An 18,590-nucleotide genomic window follows, 5' to 3' on the forward strand; every position below is an offset into this window, starting at 1 on the left:
GGACACAACATGGAATCTGGAAGAGTGTTTGCAAAAACTTAGATTGAACAGCTTCCAGATTCTTTAGATCATTATAGTTGCATATTTCTGTGCCATACAGTATTTGGGATATACTGTAGATTTAGCTTTCAAGAGCTTAAAGGCAGTAGATATACATCTACCTCCCTTAGAGTGAAAAAAGCCCAGGATTACCTTGATACTATTGTTGGCTTTGGCAGAGATGACTCTAGATTGTTTCTACCAACTTCAAGTGGCCTGAAAAATTACTACAAGATATTTAAAAGCTAGAACCTGTTCTGTTTTGTTAGTTCCTATTTGCCAGCTAAGTCTTCCCAAGAAAACTGTAATTTTAGTCTTGGAGTGATTAATTGTAAGTAGCCATTTCACAAAAGACTGAGTTTACCTACTGCCATCATCTATAGTCATACTCATTCTAGAAATGTAAACGGTATATGCAAACTACAATATATAATTAAAAAGAACAAATAAAATATCCAGAACATTTAAATACAAAAAATTCAGATGAAAAACTGAAGAAGAGGAAAAAAATAGGCAAAATTAAAATTGTAAACCACTCAGAGTCATTGTTGAGATGGGCGGCGGAAAAATGTGATAAATAAATAAATAAATAAAACCCATGCAACAGACAAATGAAGCATTTAGCGTATTTTCATGAGCCCTTTCAAAAATGGCAAAACGTACAAATGCACAAACAAAACCCTCTTCTCACTGCTCTCTACTCTGACCCCATCAGAATGCTGCCTAACACCCACCAGATTGCATTTTTCGTGCATGTTTCAAAATGAAATGCTAAGCAGCCCTCAACAATTTCTTTTCAAAATATTCCTTCTGGATGTATGTGTTCTTCAAATGAAATATTGAACTGGAGGCTGGAATTCTGTTTTGTAGCATGCCAATTTTCCAGATAGGTTATAGTAAAAAAAAACCCTTAAATACTATATTAAAAATATTTTAAAAACTGTAAAATGAATTTAAAAATCAAGAAAGATAGGAAATTGGTAGGGTTGAAGGAAGACAGAATGCTGACCATTGGCACAAAGCTGGGGAACTAGAATTATCCAGTTCAATACAGAACATGGCATGTGAAAGAAAATACATACAGAGAATATATTATGAAAAGACAAGACCTTTTTCAGGCTTTGTTGTTTATTCATTTAGTCGCTTCCAACTCTTCGTGACTTCATGGACCAGCCCACGCCAGAGCTTCCTGTCGGTCGTCAACACCCCCAGCTCCCCCAGGGACGAGTCCATCACCTCTAGAATATCATCCATCCACCTTGTCCTTGGTCGGCCCCTCTTCCTTTTGCCCTCCACTCTCCCTAGCATCAGGATCTTCTCCAGGGTGTCCTGTCTTCTCATTATGTGGCCAAAGTATTTCAGTTTTGCCTTTAATATCATTCCCTCAAGTGAGCAGTCTGGCTTTATTTCCTGGAGGATGGACTGGTTTGATCTTCTTGCAGTCCAAGGCACTCTCAGAATTTTCCTCCAACACCACAGTTCAAAAGCATCGATCTTCCTTCTCTCAGCCTTCCTTATGGTCCAGCTCTCGCAGCCATATGTTACTACGGGGAACACCATTGCTTTAACTATGCGGACCTTTGTTGTCAGTGTGATGTCTCTGCTCTTAACTATTTTATCGAGATTTGTCATTGCTCTTCTCCCAAGGATTAAGCACTTTCTTCTTTCACCTTCATCATAAAGCTCCTCAGTTCCTCTTCGCTTTCAGCCATCAAAGTGGTATCATCTGCATATCTGAGATTGTTAATGTTTCTTCCAGCGATTTTAACTCCAGCCTTGGATTCCTCAAGCCCAGCATGTCACATGATGCGTTCTGCTTACAAGTTGAATAGGTAGGGTGAGAATATACAGCCCTGCCGTACTCCTTTCCCAATCTTAAACCAGTCCGTTGTTCCGTGGTCTGTTCTTACTGTTGCTACTTGGTCGTTATACAGAGTCTTCAGGAGGCAGACAAGATGTCTTGGTATCCCCATACCGCTAAGAACTTGCCACAATTTGTTATGGTCCACACAGTCAAAGGCTTTAGAATAGTCAATAAAACAGAAATAGATGTTTTTCTGAAACTCCCTGGCTTTTTCCATTATCCAGTGGATACTGGCAATTTGGTCCCTAGTTCCTCTGCCTTTTCTAAACCCAGCTTGTACATCTGGCAATTCTCGCTCCATGAATTGCTGAAGTCTACCTTGCAGGATCTTGAGCATTACCTTACTGGCATGTGAAATGAGTGCCACTGTTCGATAGTTTGAAGATTCTTTAATGTTTCCCTTTTTTGGTATGGGGATATAAGTTGATTTTTTCCAATCTGATGGCCATTCTTGTGTTTTCCAAATTAGCATGCATTACCTTGACAGCATCATCTTGCAAGATTTTGAACAGTTCAGCTGGGATGCCATCGTCTCCTGCTGCCTTGTTATTAGCAATGCTTCTTAAGGCCCATTCAACCTCACTCTTCAGAATGTCTGGCTCTAGCTCACTGACCACACCGTCAAAGCTATCCCCAATATTGTTATCCTTCCTATACAGGTCTTCCATATATTCTTGCCACCTTTTCTTGATCTCTTCTTCTGTTTGGTCCTTGCCATCTTTGTTTTTGATCATACCCATTTTTGCCTAGAATTTACCTCCGATGTTTCTAATTTTCTGGAAGAGGTCTCTTGTCCTTCCTATTCTATTGTCTTCTTCCACTTCTGCACATTGCTTGTTTAAAAATAATTCCTTATCTCTTCTGGCTAACCTCTGGAATTTTGCATTTAATTGGGCATATCTCCCCCTATCACTGTTGCCTTTTGCTTTCCTTCTTTCTTGGGCTACTTCTAGTGTCTCAGCAGACAGCCAGTTTGCCTTCTTGGTTTTCTTTCTTTGGGTGTATTTTGTTCCACCTCCTGACCAATGTTGTGAACTTCTGTCCATAGTTCTTTCGGGACCCTATCTACTAAGTCCAGTCCCTTAAATCTATTCTTCACCTCCACTGCATATTCCTTAGGAATATTAGTGAGCTCATATCTAGCTGATCTGTGGGTCTTCCCTAATCTCTTTAGTCTGATCCTAAATTGCGCAATAAGAAGTTCGTGATCAGAACTACAGTCAGCTCCAGGTCTTGTTTTTACCGACTGTATAGATGTCTGCCACCTTTGGCTGCAAAGGATGTAGTCAATCTGATTTCGGTGTTGTCCATCTGGTGAAGTCCATGTATAAAGCCGTCTCTTAGGTTGTTGGAAGAGAGTGTTTGTTATGCAGAGTGAGTTGTCTTGGCAAAATTCTATCAGCCTATGTCCTGCTTTGTTTTGTTCTCCCAGGCCATTGTTGTTTATTCGTTTAGTCGCTTCCGACTCTTCGTGACTTCATGGACCAGCCCACGCCAGAGCTTCCTGTCGGTCGTCAACACCCCCAGCTCCCCCAGGGACGAGTCCGTCACCTCTAGAATATCATCCATCCATCTTGCCCTTGGTCGGCCCCTCTTCCTTTTGCCTTCCACTCTCCCCAGCATCAGCATCTTCTCCAGGGTGTCCTGTCTTCTCATTATGTGGCCGAAGTATTTCAGTTTTGCCTTTAATATCATTCCCTCAAGTGAGCAGTCTGGCTTTATTTCCTGGAGGATGGACTGGTTGGATCTTCTTGCAGTCCAAGGCACTCTCAGAATTTTCCTCCAACACCACAGTTCAAAAGCATCGATCTTCCTTCGCTCAGCCTTCCTTATGGTCCAGCTCTCGCAGCCATATGTTACTACGGGGAACACCATTGCTTTAACTATGCGGGCCTTTGTTGTCAGTGTGATGTCTCTGCTCTTAACTATTTTATCGAGATTTGTCATTGCTCTTCTTCCAAGGATTAAGCGTCTTCTGATTTCCTGACTGCAGTCAGCATCTGCAGTAATCTTTGCGCCTAGGAATACAAAGTCTTTCACTGCTTCTACATTTTCTCCCTCTATTTGCCAGTTATCAATCAAGCTGGTTGCCATAATCTTGGTTTTTTTGAGGTTTAGCTGCAAACCAGCTTTTGCACTTTCTTCTTTCACCTTCATCATAAGGCTCCTCAGTTCCTCTTCACTTTCAGCCATCAAAGTGGTATCATCTGCATATCTGAGATTGTTAATGTTTCTTCCAGAGATTTTAACTCCAGCCTTGGATTCCTCAAGGCCAGCTTGTCGCATGATGTGTTCTGCATACAAGTTGAATAGGTAGGGTGAGAGTATACAGCCCTGCCGTACTCCTTTCCCAATCTTAAACCAGTCTGTTGTTCCGTGGTCTGTTCTTACTGTTGCTACTTGGTCGTTATACAGATTCTTCAGGAGGCATACAAGATGACTTGGTATCCCCATACCACTAAGGACTTGCCACAATTTGTTATGGTCCACACAGTCAAAGGCTTTAGAATAGTCAATAAAACAGAAATAGATGTTTTTCTGAAACTCCCTGGCTTTTTCCATTATCCAGCGGATATTGGCAATTTGGTCCCTAGTTCCTCTGCCTTTTCTAAACCCAGCTTGTACATCTGGCAATTCTCGCTCCATGAACTGCTGAAGTCTACCTTGCAGGATCTTGAGCATTACCTTACTGGCATGTGAAATGAGTGCCACTGTTCGATAGTTTGAACATTCTTTAGTGTTTCCCTTTTTTGGTATGGGGATATAAGTTGATTTTTTCCAGTCTGATGGCCATTCTTGTGTTTTCCAAATTTGCTGGCATATAGCATGCATTACCTTGACAGCATCATCTTGCAAGATTTTGAACAGTTCAGCTGGGATGCCGTCGTCTCCTGTTGCCTTGTTATTAGCAATGCTTCTTAAGGCCCACTCAACCTCACTCTTCAGGATGTCTGGCTCTAGCTCACCGACCACACTGTCAAAGCTATCCCCGATATTGTTATCCTTCCTATACAGGTCTTCCGTATATTCTTGCCACCTTTTCTTGATCTCTTCTTCTTCTGTTAGGTCCTTGCCATCTTTGTTTTTGATCATACCCATTTTTGCCTGGAATTTACCTCCAATGTTTCTAATTTTCTGGAAGAGGTCTCTTGTCCTTCCTATTCTATTGTCTTCTTCCACTTCTGCGCATTGCTTGTTTAAAAATAATTCCTTATCTCTTCTGGCTAACCTCTGGAATTTTGCATTTAATTGGGCATATCTCCCCCTATCACTGTTGCCTTTTGCTTTCCTTCTTTCTTGGGCTACTTCTAGTGTCTCAGCAGACAGCCATTTTGCCTTCTTGGTTTTCTCTTTCTTTGGGATGTATTTTGTTGCCGCCTCCTGAACAATGCTGCCAACTTCTGTCCAGAGTTCTTCCGGGACCCTATCTACTAAGTCCAGTCCCTTAAATCTATTCTTCACCTCCACTGCATATTCCTTAGGAATATTAGTGAGCTCATATCTAGCTGATCTGTGGGTCTTCCCTAATCTCTTTAGTCTGATCCTAAATTGTGCAAGAAGAAGTTCGTGATCTGAACTACAGTCAGCTCCAGGCCTTGTTTTTACCGACTGTACAGATGTCCGCCACCTTTGGCTGCAAAGGATGTAATCAATCTGATTTCGGTGTTGTCCATCTGGTGAAGTCCATGTATAAAGCCGTCTCTTAGGTTGTTGGAAGAGAGTGTTTGTTATGCAGAGTGAATTGTCTTGGCAAAATTCTATCAGCCTGCGTCCTGCTTCGTTTTGTTCTCCCAGGCCATGCTTACCTGTAATTCCAGGTGTCATTTGACTGCCCACCTTAGCATTCCAGTCTCCCATGATGAAAATAACATCTCTTTTAGGCGTGTTGTCCAGTAGGAGCTGCAGATCCTCATAGAACTGCTCTACTTCAGCTTCTTCAGCATCTGTGGTTGGGGCATATATTTGGATCACTGTGATGTTAGATGGCTTGCCCTGAATTCGAATTGAGATCTTTCTATCGTTTTTTGGATTGTATCCAAGCACTGCTTTAGCCACTTGACTATTAATTATGAAGGCTACTCCATTTCTTCTGTGGTCCTCTTGTCCACAGTAGTAGATCTGGTGGTCCTTTGATGTGAAGTGGCCCATTCCAGCCCATTTCAGTTCACTGACGCCCAAAATGTCTATCTTTAATCTTGAGATCTCACTAATAACCACATCCAATTTGCCCTGGCTCATAGATCTTACATTCCAGGTTCCAATGGTGTGTTGATCCTTAGAACATCGGATTCACCTTTCACCACCAGCACCGTCAGCCGCTAGCCGTCCTTTCGGCTTTGAGCTAGCTGCGTCATCACATCTGGGGCTAGTTGAACTCATCCTCTGTTCCTCCCCAGTAGCATTTTGACCATCTTCCGACCTGGGGGTCTCATCTTCCGATGGTATACCGACATATCTCTGGTTGTACTGATCCATTTAGTTTTCACGGCAAGAATACTGGGGTGGGTTGCCATTACCTTCCCCAGGGATCGCACTTAGTCTGACCTCTCTGTCACGACCTTCCCGTCTTGGGTGGCCCTTCTGAGTTTAGCTCATGGCATCATTGAGTTGCTTAAGCTCCAGCACTACAACGAGGTAACGATCCTTTGCTGAAGTTTTCAGGCTTACTAATCTTATTAACTAAGTTTTCATTGCTAATCTTTCCTTGTCTCCTTTATTTTTCAGGAGCTTGGATCCCCAAGCAGAACAGATTCCATTGGTGGTGATCTCCCAGTAGGAGTATGGAACACTGCTTCCTCTTTACAGAGACTTCGTTCCCTGGATACCTTCAGAGGGTAAATAATTCCTTACAATTTTTCTGTAAATGTCTTCAAGGATATTATCAGCTAAGGCTTCTGGTGTTACTTTGTGCAGTAGTAGCAGCTACCAAGAGTGGAACCCACTTATCCTAGAAAGAGATACCGTAAGTAATAGCAGAGCAATAGAAAAGTAAGAACTGGTACAGTCTGGACACTTCCTGTTTCTTAGCTGTGTTAAGGAACTGCACCCAGCTGTAGATTTACCTCATGTGTCCCTGAGCTAACAGAAATCATTACCTTGGTTTTGGAGGTTCTGATTTCCTGTTAGGCTGTTGTCTGTTGAACAACTGAGGCTCTTTTGGCTGGGATCACCAACCTGGTGCCTTTGAGCAACATCATGCCTGTTTTAGCACTGATCAGACTTTCATTTTGGGGACTAGGGAGGACTTTCCATTTTCCTTTCATTTTCTTTTTTTTAACTGGGAGGCTGCTGCATCATTTTTCTTTTGAGAAAATCTAAATTGTAGGCAGATATAAGATAGATACACTCCATATTGACTTCAAAAGCATTTGTGGGGAGTAAAAATAGCTGCAATAACACATCATTTTGAAACATGTGCACGAGAGTGTGTCAGTGTCATGATCGCCGTTGCGATGTTTGCGACATCGTAACGGCTCGCATGACAAAGCGCGGATGCGTGTCAATGTCATGTCCCCCGTTGCGATGTATACATACAGCACAACGGGGAACATGCCTTACCGATTTAGAGGAAGGGGAAGGAAAGAATCAGGGCTAATCCCGTAAGCACCGAAAGACAATACAAGACAAAGGACAAAGGAAACATACCTTTGCCCTGACCCGGGAAGCCACCATCTTATCTCCCTGACATCTCTGCATTACCACGGGGGACACACCTGCTCCGGACACAGGAAGAGGACAGAAGTAATCGGCGCTAATCCCCCTGATCGCCCATCGAGGCTCCAGAATCGCCCCTGATCGCCCATCAAGACTCCGGGTTCACCATTGGGCAGGACTTTGGGACAATGGGGGGTGGGGAAGGACCACATCCGCACCGTGGGTATTTACAGGCTACCTCGCACGCCATGTGCTCATTCCCGTCTTTCTCAGTGTATGCATTCTATTCTCAATAAACCGGAAATCCTTAGCCCTGGCTAGTGAGTCTGTGCTTTATTGGAATAAGGGCAACCATCACAGTCAATGGCTGGAGAGGTGCGGGCGATAAACTGGACAAAGAAGGTAATGGGGTTGGGAGATCTACTGAACAAACAAGGTCCCATCGCCCGGTAATCGGCCATTGATGCCCCTGATAAAGAAAGGATCAGGGCGAGGTTCGGAAAGGCGTGTCCGGGCTTTCGAGGAATATCGAGGTCTAATCGCCCGGTAATGGACCATTACCTCGCAGGAAGATAAACAGGGCAATGCCCGGGGCGAATGGGGCTGGACGACCTCTCACCTATCAAGTCTTGATGGCCTGTCACTCCGTGGAACTTGTGGGGCACACCCGGGGAGTGTGGGGGTGGAGCGCTGTTTGGCGCGAGACTATTTAATTCAACTTTTGGTGCGCTTCCCTCACTCTCAGCTTTTTACTGGTGTGCATTCTATTCTAAATAAAAGCCAGAGCTTAAACTTGATTTAGAGTCTGAGTCTTTTATTTGGTCTTAGGCATTCCTTACAGTCGGGAGTGATATGAAAGAGGTCCTATATGTTGCTGATTTGGGAGGAGGGTAAACTAGTCTGTTGGGTTTCTTTGAGGGAATGCATGAATACGTGTATTTACTTTGAATACATCTATTTCTTTGATCAGCTTTCTCCAGCCTGATGCCATTCACATAGCAGCATTGGCTGGCAATTAGGGAATTGTAGTTCCAACATACCTAGAAAACTGATGTTGAGGGAGACTGTTTTCTACGATCTGCAGTTTTCTGTGTATGAAATGGGAATTTTGTGGGCTGGATGGGTGGGAACAAATAATGTAATTTGGCATTTGCAACTCAGATCTTACTTCTGCCTACAATTTAGATTTGTTAAGCCAAGTTATTTGCCTCAATGCTTCATCAATTGTCTTCTGTGAAGTGTATGTTGTTTGTAAACCAGGAGTTCAGAAGAGTTATATTTGGGACTCAGAATTCACCTCTTGAGGAAGACTTTTTAGCCTCAGTAACCTCTGTTAGGAAATGAGCATTTGAGATTGATCGCATCCTTCTGGCAGCTACAGTTCGGATAATTCCTTACAATCTTCTAAATTTTTCTGCTGGACCCTTTTGAAATCTTCTAAATTTTTCTGCTGGACCCTTTTGATGTTGATCAGTCCCAATCTCTATAAAAAATTATCTGGTAATGTGTAAATGGCAATATTTTCTTCCTGTATTATCTCAATTTGGAAGGTAAAAGTATTGATCAAATCTACTAGTTTAAGACTTGCTTGGGTATAATATTTCATCATTGGAACAGTGAACTAAGTTCATTTAGAGCCTGTTAGTAAGTATATGTGTTCAGTGTGTGATCATGATTTCCATTTGACTTTGTAGACTGGCACTTATAATTATGGTCTTTGTGAATTATGGTGGAGGAAAATATTGGTTCTTCAAACATCAGAGCTGGAACGGTAAGATATTCAAAATCCATTTGTCCTCCACAGTAGAGAATCAAACATGCCTCATTTACTGTTCTGCTTTGGGAGTTTGGGAGTTTTTAAGATCTCAGAGTTCCAACTAATGCTTAGGAGGGCAAACAGATATTTGTAGCTGGACAAGCAACACTGGGAGAGGGAGGAGAGAGGGAGAAGAGAGGGCTGTAAGTAGTTTGAAATAGGTTAGAAGATTTGGAAAAAGTGCTGTAACGCGGTGGTGCTGCGGGTTAAACCGCTGAGCTACCGATCGGAAGGTCGGCAGTTCGAAACCGCGCGGCGGGGTGAGCTCCCGTTGCTAGTCCCAGCTCCTGCTCACCTAGCAGTTCGAAAACATGCAAATGTGAGTAGATCAATAGGTACCGCTTCGGCGGGAAGGTAACGGCGTTCCGTGTCGTCATGCTGGCCACATAACCCGGAAGTGTCTCCGGACAATGCCGGCTCTAAGACTTAGAAACGGAGATGAGCACCGCCCCCTAGAGTCGGACACGACTGGACTTTACGTCAAGGGAGACCTTTACCTTTACCTTACCTTCTTTTTTAGCCTATTTCACTCTAAAATGCTTTCTCTCAATGGGGTGACCTTGTGTTATGTATTTTAGAAAGTTCAAAGTGTGGAAAACTGTTGGTAATATACTTTAGGACTAAATATTTTATTTAATTAACTAAGAATAGTTAGTAGTTCTCCATTGTTATGAACATTAATGAATATCTCTGTTTCTCTTTGTAGGTCTAACGATAGCAGACCTCGTCTTTCCATGGTAATTCATGTTGTTTGCTAATATCATTGAACTTAACTAAGTCCATTCAAACGAGATCCATACGGGAATATCTTTAATTGCCCATCAGTGTGATCAGAACTTGGATTCTTAATCATCATAATAGTTACGTTTTCAGTGTCTTTGTTTAATGTCTAATTTTAGAGTAAAGCAGTAAGTGCGTGCAATCCCAATCTCTGTTTTTCAAAAATTGTTGGATTTTTAAACAAAATTTCCAAAGCTGTTTCCAAAACCTAAAAACCTATGCATCATCATGCAGTTCATCTAAACAGAAGGCTGATCTACACTTCCTATTTCCCCAGCATGAGAGAGACCCACTAACTGTTTCCCAAGGAGAGGAATGCATGAAGTTGCCCTCATCTCAGCCCCAGTCAGCTGCAAATGCGGCTTCGGCCTGTCTCTTTTTGCTCTGAAGTGCTTTCCCCCTTCTGCTGGCACAGGCTTCCTGAGCAGTCTCTCTGCTGAGCTGCATCCACTGTAGGCAGATGTTTCATTGCTGAGGCAGAGCTGAGGTTGGAAGTGCATGCAGGGAGCACTTCTATGAGCTGGCATAATTTTCTGTTGGTTTCTATCTCTCCTTTGTACCTTGTTCTTACTTCTTCAGTTTTCCTCAGGCAATCTGAGATTCATAGCCAGGTATTCATCCTTTCACAAACACATGTATAAACACATACATGGTTATAAGTCAGCTATAAGTTATATTTGGTATTTCAGTAAAGGTCTATTTCAGTCTCTTTTTTCCATCTTAGGATTTAAAGAACTTTCATCCAGTGGCAGTAATGTGATTTCAATGAGGCAGTTCTGTTGTTTCCTATACTACAAGAAGTGGGAACACATCACTTCTGTGTTGATGGTGCCTATTCCTGTAAATTGTAACTTCCTATGTGATCTTTTGTTTTGCTTCATTTGTGATTGCACTTTGATCCAAAAGCCTCAAAGCAGGTGTTGATACAGAGCAAAAGCAACATATAATATGTATAAATGTTTACACTTTAGGATGTTAAGATGCTAAGCACTTTGGGTAAAGGGGGGCTTTTGGATGAAAATTTGGAAAGTGATAGATAGAGGGGAGGCCCTTACCTGATCCTCATCTGACTGGTAAGTGTAAGAAATAGAATGCTGGAATAGTTGACCTTTGATCGTATAAAGAAAAATGGTTCTTAACATAGGATTGTACTCTGGAGCCAACAAAAGAACTGCTATTCGTACTTTGTGCTGGGTGTATGGATGTCAAAGACAGCTCAAGTCTTGCATTTTCTAGTAATACTAACATAGAGAATGAGTTTTCTGGAATCTGTTGTAGATCTTTGAGGAAGAGAGGAATGTGCATATCTGTTCAACTATTTCTCTAATATTCAAATTATTCTTCTTTCATTGCATACACAAGATTCATACCTGCTTATCTACGGCTTCTCAGTTCTTGGAGTTAATTTTATCCTTAAATACTGTATGTCTTGATGAGATATGATTCTCTCTCTCTCTCCTTCCTGTCTTAGGTTTGTATTTATTATGGGCACCTCTATTTCACTGTCTCTCAGTGCCATGTTGAGACGGGGTTGTTCCAAATGGCAATTGCTGGGCAAAGTCTTGTGGAGAAGTCTCCTCCTCTTTTTAATAGGACTCATAGTTGTGAACCCAAATTACTGCCTTGGACCCTGTAAGTGCTAAGAGATTTATTTTTTTCATGATAGCTAGAAATGTTCCCCTTTGTATATCAGAATAAAATTTTGAGAAAAACTGAAATTCCTGCAGGCGTAACTGTACAAACAGTTGCAGCTACGTCAGTTCTTGAAAAGGCATTATTTACCTTTCATGTTGCTTCCAAAGTCATTGTATTCTGCCCCACCTTATGGCACATAGAGACAGGAAAACTATGTACTGTAAGGGAGTAGAATACGATGACTTTGGAAGCAACATGACAGTTTGGAGGATAAATTCATTCATATTTAATTCAGGAATTAGAATTAACAGTTTTTTTTCTTCTGACTCATTTATGTTTCTAATACACTGTACAATTTTGGAGACACCTAGTCATAAAGGCATGATTCTTTTTTATTCTATTATGTTACCTCAGAAGCTGCATAAATGAGTACAGTTTGTAAAATTCTCTTATTCAAGTATTGAAGACCCTCCCTCTCCACACTCTGTACCTTGAGATCTTTTAACTTACTCATATTATCTTCCATGTCCTCTATGTTAGCTTTGGGCGCTAAGATTAAAAGAAAATTTTGCCTAAAGAAAGCTTTATACTTTCTTTCATACAGAGATACAGAATATGCCAGTTGAGTTACCTGGCCTTAAAATCCATGCCATGTAAGCAGTAAAAGCATATTGTTACACTTAGTTTCTAGGCATAAATTCTTTTTCTTGATATTTCAGACCCAGTCTTTATCTTCAGACACATTACACGGACAATGGCCTTCTTTTTTTTCCACAGAGAAATGTAGATGGCCCTCCACGCAGATATAAGCATGATTTCTCTCACATTTAAGTATATGTATAGCACATTCACACACAAAGTAGAACCCCTTTTCTCTTCTAATATAGCCAAAGGAAAAATGGGTTATTTCTGGGTGGGCAAAGTAATGTAAGAAAATAGGGGAGCTCTGCATTTCAGTGGTTATTAAAAACTAGTAGTATACCCTAGCCTTTGTTACTTTGATATTTCCACATATTGATGTATTTTTATCCAGCTACATATTTATGTCATTGTGTAAATTGACAGGATGAATAATCTTAGCTTTATGGTTAAAATTTTGGGCTTTATAATGCTGAAAAAATCTTAACTATACATGTTGCCTTACAACTTTATAATCCTATTTTTGGAAAATAGGCTGAATGGCAAGGGAATCCAGTGGAGAAATTCCATAAGTGTTCTTTGTAAAGAACCTTATGATTTATAGCAATCCAGGCAGGATAGCTTGAGCACCTAAATAGGATGTGATAACAAGAACTTGATGATACTGAGGTTAATACTAGAATTCTAGTGGTAAAGGTGCTGGGCTAGAAACCAGGAGACTGTGAGTTCTAGTCCCGCCTTAGGCATGAGAGCTGGCTGGGCGACCGTGGGCCAGTCACCCTCTCTCAGCCCAACCCACCTCACAAGTTGTTGTGGTGGGGAAAATAGGAGGAGGAAGGAGTATTAGGTATGTTCGCCGCCTTGAGTTATTTATAAAAATAACAAAGGCAGGATAAAAATGAAATAAATAAATAAATAAGAATTACTAACCTCAGTAGTCCCCCTTAGAAAAATGACATGTTAAGTTTCTTTGTTTCCTTTCTTGAAATCATTCAGTTAATTTGTTCAGATTAAAATACAGTTATAACACTGTTAATCCTGCAACAGTATATATTGGTCAGCATCAGACCTACTTTTGCATCCATTATTTCCCTCAACTATCATGCTCAGTTACATTGCCTTTTATATTTTTTTCAGTGGCCTTCGATAATCTACGAATTCCAGGTGTGCTCCAGAGACTGGGTTGCACATACCTTGTCGTTGCAGCACTAGAACTCCTCTTTGCCAAACCTGTGCCTGAGAACAGCACCCTGGTCAGTGAATGGTGTAACAGTTATGCTTCAACATAAAGTGAAGAGAGTACTGGCTTTTCCTGATTCACAATCTTTAATTAACACTTCAAAGAGTGCTTCAGTCTGAAACTTAGAAAAGCTGAATTAGACATCAAATGTTCTGAGCACCAATATCAGTTTTCTCCCTTGCTTCATTAACTCAACTACCCCAATACTTTACAAAACCCAGTGTGCTTCCTATTTTACAAATCAGATAGAATAATGAAACTGGATGGTAAGTGAGTAGGACACAGTTTTGTAAACTAAGATGTGAATCTCACCGAACACAGGGAAGGCCTTATTATTGACCCTGCATTGTAATGGTGGTAGTGGCAAGGAAGCAATAGGGCTTCAGAAATGATTTAGACAGCCATGTATTTTTTTCAGGATGCTTGAAAGAGGACTCCTATTCAGAAACACATCTGAGTAATTTCCAGAGCATGCCTAGCCCTGTGGAACAGGGCTTCCCTGCTGGTATCGCATTCTCAGAGTGCCATCTGATGGAGCTGTTCCTGAGAGTTTTAAAGCATTCTTTGATTTGGCCCAAAAGGTGACTTCAGGCAACCCATAGAAGCCTATCATGACGAAATTACTGAACTTTTCAAGGATAAAGTTGCTAATTTCTGCCTCTTGTTCCTGCTGTTCAGTATATGAAATGTGTCTAGAGTACAGAAGGTTTACCACCTGGCCACAGTTACCTGATCTATTTTTGAGTAAAAGATAAAAGATACACTTAGCTTTAAATCCCAAAACAGCCTGGAGCCATTCTCTTCCACATTGACTGAACCATGTATTAGCATGAGTGTTTAAAGCCCTCCTTCAAATATCCAGCTAGGATAGATAGCAAGCAAATGAAAGGTGTGAGGAAAGGGCTTTGGGATTAGGGGCTGCCCTTAGCTTTGAGGTGCCGGGCAAGGGATTTAACTCCAAGTCTCATTTAAAAACAGGTGCTTTATTGTTGCTAGCTATTTTAATGTTCAATACTGTTAGTATTTGCTTAATCATTGTTTCCTTTGTTAATTAATGTATTGCTACTTCGTGAACTGCTCTGAAAAATTAAAAACAGAAGAATGATAAAATTAAGTAAATAAATCAGAACAGTTATGAAACTATGATGCTTGATCTGGACTGAGATCCATAGAAATAGCCCAGTCTCTGAATACAAGCATATGAGCTTTTGTTAGTTCTCCTTCTCCATTCTGGAAAAAGACACTGGACCAAAGCCATGTTAGTCAGTGGCTGAAGTTAACTTCAAGATATTTAATAGAGAAGGAACTCTTGAAAGAACACAGATAATTTTAACAGAGTGAATACCTCCAGCAAATCCAGCGGTAGGGATTTCCCAATGAAACTTGAATTACTCAAGTTTTACTTCTTTTCCTGTCTTTTAATAGGAGGCTCCATACCCTGCTCTCCAGGATATTCTTCCATACTGGCCCCAGTGGCTTTTCATGTTGGCCCTTGAAGGACTTTGGCTGTACCTCACCTTCCTTTTGAATGTACCTGGGTGTCCAAAGTCAGTTGAAGTTTAAATCGTTTTTCTTTTTTCAATGTTATCTTTTCCAGATACCTGTGGGGTTTAAATAGACTGGTCTCATTAATACTATAACACTTCAGTGTTCAAGACTGAACATTCAAATAATATTTCTCTCCCACTAGTTAACTTGGGGACAACAGGATATTCTCATGAAAAAGCCTCATTGAAATCAGTTGGAGCTATTCCAGGAGTACTGCTTATCCTTAGGCTGTCTTGTTTTTATAGTGATCCTCATATGGAACTCCTAAAGGGCTGTGAGCATGGCTCAGATTCTGGCAGCTCCTATTCTGCCATCCTTTTTTTGGTGCTAAAGATCTGATACATTGTCACATACAGTCAGGACTAGAAATACTGGAATAAGGATAACTGTTTTGGCATGTGGCCTCTGTACACCACCACATTGAAGTTGAACGGAAACACACCCAGATGGGAGCAAAGTCAGGACTTTCAGCTGTAACTCAAGGGGTTTGACAAAAGTGGGGCACTAACCATTCAGGAAGTACAGCCAGTGGCATACACATACCCCCATCGTTGGTGGCTCGTAAGTAATGGAACAAACCAACATCATTACAAACATAAGGATCGCCTTTAATACCTGGATGAAAATCCTTTGCAGTCAACGACTGCCTGAAGTCTGGAACCCATGGACATGACCAAATGCTGAGTTTCCTCCCTCGAGATGCTTTGCCAGGCCTTTACTGCAGCTGCCTTCAGCTGCTGCTTGTTTGTGGGTCTTTCTGCCTTCAGTCTTGTCTTCAGGAAGTGAAAAGCATGCTCTATTGGGCTGAGATCAGGTGACTGACTTGGCCATTGAAGAGCATCCCACTTCTTTGCCTTGAGAAACTCTTGGGTAGCTTTTGCTGTACGTTTTGGGCCATTATCCATCTGCAATATGAAGCGGCGTCCTATCAGTTTGGCAGCATTTGGCTGAATCTGAGCGGAAGGTATAGCCCTATACACTTCAGAATTCATCCTGCTGCTTTTATCAGCAGTCAGGTCATCAAGAAACACCACTGACCCGGTTCCATTGGCAGCCATACATGCCCATGCCATGACACTGCCTCCACCATGTTTGACAGATGATGTGGTATGCTTTGGATCATGAGCTGTTCCTTTCCTTCTCCATACTTTTCTCTTCCCATCATTCTGGTGCAAGTTAATCTTGGTTTCATCAGTCCAAAGAATCTTATTCTAGAAGTGGGCAGGATTTTTTAGGTGTTTGCTGGCAAAGTGTCATGAGTAAGGATGGCGAGCAGGGGGCTCCCATCCAGACTGTTAAGCACATGCGTAGCACTGAGGAATTAGGTAGCCATTCAAAGAGACACAGATCGGGACCGCCTTAACCTTTGGGGTTTATATGTCTGGGTTTTTCCCACGCTTCTTCAGTTTGTTAGGATTCCTGTTATGTACAAGCAATAAAACATTAGAGACCAGTTCCTTGTCTCAGCGTGTTTCCTGGCAGTTAGGACACAAAGTCTAATCTGGCCTTTCTGTTCTTTAGCATCACCAGTGGTTTGCACCTTGTTGTGAAGCCTCTGTATTTACATTCATAAAGCCGTCCCTTGACTGTAGATGTTGACAATGACATGCCTACCTCCTCAAGAGCGTTCTTCACCTGGCTAGACTTTGTGAAAGGGTTCCTTTTCACCATGTGCAGAATTCTGTGTCATCCACTTTAGTTGTCTTCCGTGGTCTTCCAGGCCTTTTGCTGTTGCTGAGCTTGCCAGCTGATTTGTTCTTTTTCAGGATGTTCCAAACTGTTGTATTGGCCACTCCCAATGTTTTTGCTATCCCTCTGATGGGTTTATTTTGTTTTCTCAGCCTAATGATGGGCTCCTTCACTCGCATGGACACTCATGTTGAGAGTTCCAGTGAACAGCTACCAAATGCAAATGTAACACTCAGAACCACCTCCAGGCCTTTTATCTGCTGGATTGGTCATGGGGTACCCAGGAAACAGGCCACACCTGGCCATGCAGCTGCTTGTCAGCCATTCATTCCATTACTTATGAGACACCAACGATGGGGGGGGGAGCTGTACAGCCCTACTGGCTGTACTTCCTGAATGGTTAGTGCCCCACTTTTGTCAAACCCCTTGAATGACAGCTGAAAGTCCTGACTTTGCTCCCATCTGGGTGTGTTTCCTTTCAACTTCAGTGTGGTGGTGTACAGAGGCCAAATGCCAAAACAGTTACCCTTGTTCCAATATTTCTGGTCCTGACTGTATCTCTATCTCTGCATCTACTCCTACACCTATATCTACATCTATATGAGAGACACATTAATATACAGTATATGACACATTGTCAGGCTTAGAATTGTGTCATGAGGTCCCTGTCTTTGGGATCTTGATGGACAGTGGGAATGACAGCAGAGGTGGGATGATGGACATTGGCCAGTTCTGGAGATTATCGACTTGACACCTTCTGGAAACAATCCTACTCTCTGACAGCTCACAGAGTTGCTTTTGTTTTAGCACTACACAATAAGGGCTCCTGATCCTTTCAAATCACTCGGCTCACATCCATGCCAACATATGGCTCAAAGATTTTTCCCCCCACTTCTAGAGGCTACCTCGGACCTGGAGGTATTGGCAGTTTTGGAAAGTTCCCCAACTGTACAGGAGGGGCAGCAGCTTACATTGATCGTTTGCTTCTAGGAGAGAAACATATCTACCAGCATCCATCTTCTAATGTGAGTTAAACATTCCACACATCTGTCAACTATTTGTGAAATGTTACAGCCTGCTTAAAAGTTTTATCACTGCTTATGAAGAATATTGGAAGGCAAAATGTGATCTGAATTTTTGTAACTCTTCAAAGCTGTTGCCAGCTCCTTGAAGCTAGCTCGTTTTCTGTAGTTGTTCCTTGAAATTTCAAGTAACTGTTCCTTGTTAATGTATTTAGATAATATTTTAATAAAAGTAGATTATCTTTAAAAGGTAAAGAAAATGCAGCTTATCTGACAGAACTTTCACTCACAATTTCATTCAAAATAGGAAATCAACATTAACAGTCCATAATTTCTTAAAATTATTTTATGACTGCGCATTGCAGAAATAGTTGAGGTTCCCTGCCTCCTGCCAAGACTTCAGAAAAGAGAATAGATAAGAAATACAATGGCTGGAGCAATCTCACCTATTTTTCAGTGAGCGCTAGTAGCAAGTAGAATGGCATGGCTGTTTTTTCCCTTTCTTCACTTTATTTAACTCAAATAAATTGTCCCATTTGAAGTTAATAGAAAGAAATTCATGTACACTACTTCCAACAACCATCTTAGAAGTGTAATAGAGGCTATGAAGACTTTGGATTCAACAAATATGTGGTAGCTCCCAGCATGTCCTCTGACCCATTC

The 18,590-nt window shown here is 41.6% G+C and overlaps 1 protein-coding gene across 1 annotated transcript in view; it reads left to right on the forward strand.

The window, feature by feature from the left end:
• Positions 1–18,590, forward strand: part of HGSNAT (heparan-alpha-glucosaminide N-acetyltransferase) — a 43,448-nt gene that overhangs the window by 21,126 nt on the left and 3,732 nt on the right. Inside the window, exons 7-13 of the mRNA XM_063300354.1 lie at positions 6,629–6,738; positions 9,253–9,329; positions 10,081–10,111; positions 11,626–11,786; positions 13,566–13,681; positions 15,094–15,215; positions 17,804–17,930. Coding sequence (XP_063156424.1) covers positions 6,629–6,738; positions 9,253–9,329; positions 10,081–10,111; positions 11,626–11,786; positions 13,566–13,681; positions 15,094–15,215; positions 17,804–17,930 — 744 coding nt within the window. The remainder of the gene's footprint in view (positions 1–6,628; positions 6,739–9,252; positions 9,330–10,080; positions 10,112–11,625; positions 11,787–13,565; positions 13,682–15,093; positions 15,216–17,803; positions 17,931–18,590) is intronic.

This window comes from Candoia aspera, chromosome 4 (genome assembly GCF_035149785.1).
Source record: "Candoia aspera isolate rCanAsp1 chromosome 4, rCanAsp1.hap2, whole genome shotgun sequence".
NCBI classification, from domain to species: domain Eukaryota; kingdom Metazoa; phylum Chordata; class Lepidosauria; order Squamata; family Boidae; genus Candoia; species Candoia aspera.